The 7,832-nt window shown below is 41.8% G+C and overlaps 1 protein-coding gene across 1 annotated transcript; it reads right to left on the bottom strand.

Moving 5' to 3' along the window:
* Positions 1-2,039: 2,039 nt before the first annotated feature.
* Positions 2,040-7,301, bottom strand: LOC131994757 (uncharacterized). Its single transcript, XM_059361633.1, has one exon. The coding sequence runs from the start codon at positions 7,299-7,301 to the stop codon at positions 2,040-2,042; it is 5,262 nt and encodes a 1,753-aa protein (XP_059217616.1).
* Positions 7,302-7,832: the final 531 nt, after the last annotated feature.

The raw sequence follows: 7,832 nt of genomic DNA, 5'->3' as shown, positions 1-7,832 counted from the left end.
TATTGCAATATTACTGCAAATCGGACGAACATAAATATAGGAGCTATATCCAAATGTGAACCGATTTCTATGAAATTCACCAGTAATGTCGAGAGTCAAAAGTCAAAATCCTTCCTAACAAATTTCGAGAGAATCGGTTAACAAATGAAAATTTTATTGCAATATTACTGCAAATCAGACGAACATATATATGGGAGCTATATCCAAATCTGAACCAGTTTTTTTTCCCATTTTAATAGGCTTCGTCTCTAGGCCGAAAAACATGCCTATACCAAATTTGAAGATGATCGGATGTGATTGTGTATACAAAATTGGAATCGATCTGCAGGAGATATAGGAACGTCTCATGAGCCAATCACAAAGTCCAAGAATTGTTGTTGGTGATAGACTTTATGGTCTCCGCAAGAAATAGTGGAGAGTGTATTTCCAAGTATTATATAGGAAGAAAACCAATGGAGTAAAAACAAACAAGTGAGGATGGAATTCAAAACTTTGGATTTATTTACAAAGTTGGATCTTACCAGTGCAAAGATTACAAGCGAAAAGAGCCAGTTGCCTTGTAAAGTTTTGCGGAAGTCTAATTATGACAAGTATGGTTTTAAAGCAAAATGCATTTAGTTAGATTGGCAAATCTAACTAAACGTCAAGTTATTGGTATTTGGGAGTTTTGTGTATTAATATTAGGGGTTGACACATAGGTAGGGAAAATGCAGGGTTTATGTTCATTGTAACATAAACATTCCGCCCCCTCTTGCAGTATCCTGCAATAAAATTTCTCCACATGCATGACATACTTAGACTTGCCTTCAGTTAATTCATTTATACAAATTCAATTCTTCATTAGTTATATACAATATTATGTACTAAGAATCTAATAGTATATATAGATTGATAGGGGTATGAGATTAATAATAGGTTTATATATTCAGAATAGGTGGTTAATACTTTGCTAAATGTCCTTGTGTCATTAGTTTCAAAATGCAATAAGACTTTAATGGTTAAGAGTGAGTCTTGGATATTTCGGACTAGAGTGTATTCAAATCGAGCAATTACCATAGATAGCCCACCCAAAAATAGTGTTTTGTGCAGTCGGTAAACCTGGCCGGCTTAAGATGCCCTCACAAATAACGCGTGAGTAAATGTCTACACCCAAGATGATGTCAACAGGAGAAGACCTGTAGAATTTAGCATCGGCCAGCATAACATTATTAAAGTTTGTTTTGTAGGAACTGGGCAATGACCTTTCTGGCGTATGGATGGAGATACGGCTGCTTACACGGAGAGTAACTTCGAAATTTATATCGGGATCATATACGGATGTTAATGTGATTGGACAAGCGGTTTCCTCATTAAGGCTATATGTATTTAGCCGTAGCTGATTGACGATTTTCATAGATATACGACTGTATTTAGACCCGGAATCCAAAATACATCGGACTTTAATAATTTCCTTAGAGAATTTTATTTGGACAATTGCTGTGGGTAGCAAAGTAATTATATTTTGTTTGAGGATTGTCGACAAGGATACAGTGGATGATTTAGCTTGGGACCCAGAAGCAGATTTAATTTCCGGTTTGGACTTGTGTGGAATTGGATTTGGATTATTTGATCGTGATCTCGAGGAACGGTTCTGATGTGTAGATTCTGTGCTTTGTCTATGTCTATGCAGTGCCTCACTATCTTGCTGAAGCCTGGGATGTAGATGGAGTAAAGAATGGTGTTTTTGATGACAGTATCGACACCCAGTTGTGGTAAAACATCTCCCTTGAGAGTGGGTGTGAGCTAGGCAGTTCTTACAGTACCCATACATATCCACAACCTGGAGGCGCTTGGTGGTATTCATCTCTAGGAATCTCTTACACTTACGTAATGCATGGGGGTGTCTGCATACTCTACACACATATGATCGGTTTCCTTTCGTCGATGAGTGATTTGGTTTTGGATGGTCACGCATATTGAGCTAAGATAAATCATAATCGATTATGTTGTCGTCATGTTGTATATTTTTAAAGTAAATAGGCATGTGAACGAAAAGGGAATCAGGAAGATGGATCGCTGTTTATAACCACGAGTTTGGTAATTGGTCTTGTAATAGCGCCTTTCTCTGTTAAAAGGTCGGCTACACGGACGCGACCATCATTGCCAGGATGAACTTTTATGACTCTTCCTAATCGCCAGGCGTTAGGTGGCATATTTTCTTCTTTTACTACGACCAACATATTCTCACTTAAGTTTTCGGAGGGCTTTTTCCACTTATTTCGTTTATGTAACTCTTTGAGGTACTCCTCTTTCCAACGAGTACAAAAGTGTTGGTGAATAACTTTCAAACGCTGCCATCTATTGATAAGTGACCTAGGAGATTCCTGAATATTTGGATCTATTGGCGTTAAGATAGGAGCCCCTATCAAGAAATGACCCGGAGTAAGTGCGGAAAGAATGGATGGATCTTCGGATAGAGGACATAATGGGCGGGAGTTTAAGCAAGCCTCGATTCTGGAGAGTAATGTTTGAAATTCTTCAAATGTATGCTTGAAATTCCCAGCCATTTTACGAAAGTGGGACTTGAAACTTTTTACCCCAGCTTCCCATAGTCCCCCCATGTGCGGGGCTCCAGGTGGAATAAAATGCCATGAAATATTCTGATGGGCATAGTTGGACTCGACAGCTTGCTGGGTGGTCAGGAAGAAATTCTTGGCAATAACTTTCGAGGCACCCACGAAATTGGTACCGTTATCAGAATGGATGTGGAGAGGACAACCTCTTCTGGAAACAAATCTGTCAAATGCAGCTAGGAACGTATTAGTGGATAGATCTGATGTTCCTTCGAGGTGAATTGCTTTCGTAGAAAAGCATACGAACAAGCAAGCGTACCCTTTAGTAATGCGGCAGGATCGGCCGGCATAATACTTTATGTCAAAGGGTCCTGCAAAATCCACCCCTGTGTGGGTGAATGGTCTAGAAAATTCGGATCTTTCGGGGGGCAATGCGGACATTATTTGCTCCTGAAGTCTGTGCTTGTACACAATGCATGGCTTACACTTATTGATCGTAGTCTTTATCAAGTTCTTAGCTCTTACAATCCAGAATTGTGAACGAATAAGCCTAAGGACTAGTTGATTACCTCCGTGAATCGAAATCTCATGAATGAATTTCACCAACAACCGAGAGTATTGACAATTATACGGAAGGATGATTGGGTGTTTCTCGTCATAGGACAAAGCTGGAGATGAGACAAGTCTACCGCTTATTCTTATGATGCCCTCCACATCAAGGAATGGATTCAAATTCAAAATGGAACTTCCAGAAGGAATCTGTTTCTTAGAAGATAGGGCTAGATATTCGTTTGGGAAAAAGGCCTTCTGCGTCATCAAAATAAGTCGATTTCGAACTAGTTTAACCTCGGAAGTGTATATGTTCTTGTCCTTTCGGTTGAAACTAGACCTAAAATTTGGATGAGTGCGGTAGAAAAAACGATAAACATATGCCATAACTCGGACTGCCCTTGCAAATGAGGAAAATCTTTCGAGGACATCTTCAAATTGGCTGAAGTAGGAAAAATGCACTTGCACACTCTTTCTTTCGATTTCAATCGTGTCCTTCGGATAATCTTCAAGAGTTGGCCAGCTCTCCCCAGGGTCACTCAACCATGGAGGACCATGCCACCACATCTGGTTGGTCGCAATCTCCTCTGGGTGGGCACCGCGGCTTGCCAAGTCAGCAGGATTGTGCTCTGACCTCACATGATACCAGTTTGATGGGCTCACGACCTGAGTGATCTTCGATACTCTGTTGGCTACAAATGTAGACCAACAACTTGGAGGTTTTGCCAGCCACGACAAAACAATCGTCGAATCGGTCCAGCAGAAAATTGTATAATTCTGAATCGGTAGCTCTGGAATCAAATGATCCAGCATTTCTGATAAAAGTGTAGCCCCACATAGCTCGAGTCTAGGAATTGAGATAGACTTCAGTGGCGCCACCTTAGTTTTACATGAAACTAAATGGACGAAATTGGACTGGCCATCACTTATACGGACATAGATAGCAGCAGCGTACGCCTTTTCCGAAGCGTCACTGAAACCATGGAACTGAACGGTACACTGTGGACTAAAACCGACCCATCTTGGAACCTGTATGTTATTAATAGAGGGATAGGCGTGCTGAAACGACTTCCATCTAGGTAATGACTCTGGAGAAATCTCGTCATCCCATTTGGTACCTTCAGCCCAAATGTTCTGCATTATCAGTTTGGCCGTCACAACACATGGAGCAAGCCAGCCGGCCGGATCAAAAAGCCTGGAGATCTGTGAAAGCACTTCCCTCTTTGTATACCTGCAGTTGCTAGGAAATGGCGTTGCAGTAAAGAAGAATGCATCCAATGATGCATTCCAACGTATCCCTAACGTCTTCGTTGTAGAGCGATTATCGAACTCAAGGAAATCTTCATAAAGAAGCTGATCAGATGGAAGATCTGAGAGGATTTCTCTCGAATTAGAGGTCCATTTTCTCATAGAGAACCCCGCCGATTGCAAAGCCTTCATTAACTGGATTCTGGAGTCAATAGCGTCCTGAATACTGTGGGCACCCGCCAAAGCGTCGTCAACATACATGGAATTTCGTAGGATTTCAGACCCAAGTGGGTATAATGAACGTATATCGTCTGCCAATTGCCTAATAGTTCGAATTGCCAAAAAAGGGGCGCAATTGACCCCAAAGGTCACAGTATTGAGTTCGAACTCTCGAATATGCCCATCAGGATTCTGCCGAAATAGTATACGTTGATATGGTCGTTGCTCGGGAGTGACCAAAATCTGTCTATACATTTTCGTTATGTCTCCATTAAAGACGTAGCGATAAAATCTCCACCGCAGTATAAGCACGACGAGGTCCTGTTGCAGCACAGGACCAGCGTGTAAAACCTCGTTCAAACTAGAACCTCTAGATGTAGGAGAAGAAGCATTGAAGACTACCCGGACCTTCGTAGTCGTACTATCCGGTTTCACTACGGCGTGATGTGGCAGATAATAATGTCTGGAACAATCAGATTCGTCTCGGGGAAATACCTCAGTCATATGCCCTAAGGAAATGTAATCTAAAAGGACTTTGTCATACTCTGCCTTGAAGTGTGGATTTCGAATAAGCCGGGCTTCATTCCGATGAAACTGTGCCAAGGCACTATTTCTGGAAGGACCCAAAACTGTCTCCCTTTGGAACTCTTCCCTGAACGGAAGGGTTACTATATACCTCCCTTCGCAGTTCCTTTTAGTCGTTGCAACGTACAAATCCTCGCAAAATTGATCGGCAGGGGATAGGAATGTCTTTCGAGGAAGGTCCTCCACCTCCCAGAAACGTGAAATCTCCTCATTTAAGGAGATTTCGCAAAAATAGGAAACAATCTTGGATATGTGTTTGGGTTCCGCAGGAACTGGTCCTGTAAGGATCCATCCAAACACTGTTTCCTGTGCCAATAATGAACCGCAAATTCCATGCCTTACGCCAGGAAGCATAATGAAGGGGAATAGATCACCTCCTATCAAAATATCAATCTTCGAGCTCTCATAGAACCTAGGATCAGCCAACGGAATATCTGGCAAGTCGGAAATTGATTCAGGGTCAATAGTTCTTGACGGAAGCCTCCCTGACAAATGAGGTACGACAAGTGCCGCCACAGTGAATCGAAAACTCTCATCTTTACTCGAACCTAATACGAATGAACATTCCCTTTGGACGGAAGCGGAAGTAGTATTGTTCAATCCTAAAATCTCAGCACAGGCCCGTTTGCCCGGGAGTTTCAGGTTATGGAACAGTTTCTCAGAAACAAAGGTGCCCTCAGATCCTGAATCCACTAAAGCCCTAGCAAGGTACTGCAAACCATTGTGGCACACCGTGACCAAAGCTGTGCCAAGAAGAACGGCCTTAGACTGGCTGGAAAAGCAGCTCTGTATAATTCCACCTCCGGTGTTAGTGGACTGTATATGGACTGCATTGGTATTGTTCGGAGATGGCGAAGGATTGGAAGCAATATTCGAGTTGGATTGGGTAGGAATTGTATAATCTTGTTCCCGATGAAGTAGCGTATTGTGGCGTTTGCCACATTTGTAACAGGAAAACTTGCTTGAGCAATTTTTCACGGAGTGCACTTTAGAGAAGCAATTGAGGCAGAGATTGTTTCTCTTTATCTCATTCAATCTCTGATTCTGAGTCATCTCCAGAAATTTAGGACATTTCCGAATCACGTGGCTTTCACCTGTGCACAGTCGACAGTTCGACAGTGTCACCTTATTCTGAAACGTCTTAATGGCTTTGTTACCATCTCTCGGATTGGACTTATCGGACACTTGCCTTGGACTGGAGCAAGCTGACTCCTTTCTGCGGATCTCCGATACAGATTCAAGTGTTCGGTGACGATTCGTCAAAAACAAATCAAAATCAGACCATCTTGGTATCACCGTCTTATCAAGAAGAGATTGCTCCCAGAGCGTAAGAGTAACATCTGGGAGCCGATTAGAACATATAAAGACAAAAATAGGGTCCCAACTCTCAACATCTATAGCATAGAGCTTCAACAAAGAAATGCAACCATTGATATCTCTTTGCAAATTCTTCAGGGCAGTACCCGTTTCGGTCTGAATCAAAGGTAAATTGAAGAGAGTCTTTAGTTGGATATTCACTAAGACTCTTTTGTTCTCGTATCGGGCACACAGGTTCTTCCAAGCAATAGAAAAGTTCTCGTTAGTCAAAGGCACCTTTTTTACGATGTCATTTGGCTCCCCTTTCGTTCGTTGATTGAGATGGAACAATCTTTCAACTGGGGTGAGCCTTGGGTTCTTAATACATATAGCGGTGAACATATCTCGGAAGGTAGGCCAAGCTGGATAATCACCGCCGAAGACTGGGACCTCACAGGGTGGAAGCTTAAAACCTGGTTGTTGAATTGGAATTGAAGTGGGATCGGTGCGAGGAGCGGGCATCTCCTGAAGCAATTCTCCTAAGTGCGCAACACAGCGACAGTATGTATCAAAAGCATTCCTAAATTTGAACTTCACGGTCTCTATCTCGGAAGCGATATCTTCGTTTCCTTTAGATGTCTTAGCATCAGTCTGAGCCTCCTCGACAGCCTCAATTTCGAAGTCGGAAAGGCACTCTTCATATGAGGCCCTTAATCTTTCCCAGATATCTTTGACTTCGTCTTTATGGGTCTCAATGACAAACCTAGACGTTAATTGGGTCCGCTTATCATTCAAATTTGCCTCAAATTCGACCAGTCTATCTGAAAGTCGTATAAATCTATCCAAAGACATGGTGGCAATAAGGACCGATGTGATATGGGCGCGAGATTAATATGGGCTAGACTGGTGGGTCAAGAATTTAGAGTACCGCAAAAACCCTCCTATCAAAGCATAGAAAGAAGGACAAGAATCGTAATATATATGACCCAAGAGCCCAATAGAAAAATATCTATTAGAGACCGGGAGACAAAAAAATCCTGTCCGAAAACATAGACCTCCCAATGAGACCCTTTTCGAAGAAACTAAATGCAAAACTTCGATATGTACCACAACCAAAAAAACCTTTCTAGAATTCGATCCAAATGGGTTCCTAAAACCCAAATAATTTCATTTAATTTAATCCAATTTAGTATCAGCATTTACTTAATGTGAAACAAATACTGGTATCTGGACATCCGAGGAAATTGAACTTACGTATATCAACAGCTCATAATATCGCTACGAATTTCTAGACAAAGAACCACTGTAGAATACACGCCAGGCCTATGTAAAGTCATGACGTCATAAGACAGCTGATACAAGAAATTTATATTCAAAGTTCAA

Source organism: Stomoxys calcitrans, chromosome 2 (genome assembly GCF_963082655.1).
Source record: "Stomoxys calcitrans chromosome 2, idStoCalc2.1, whole genome shotgun sequence".
In the NCBI taxonomy this organism is placed as follows: Eukaryota; Metazoa; Arthropoda; class Insecta; order Diptera; family Muscidae; genus Stomoxys; species Stomoxys calcitrans.
This window is presented reverse-complemented; position numbering and strand designations above follow the sequence as displayed.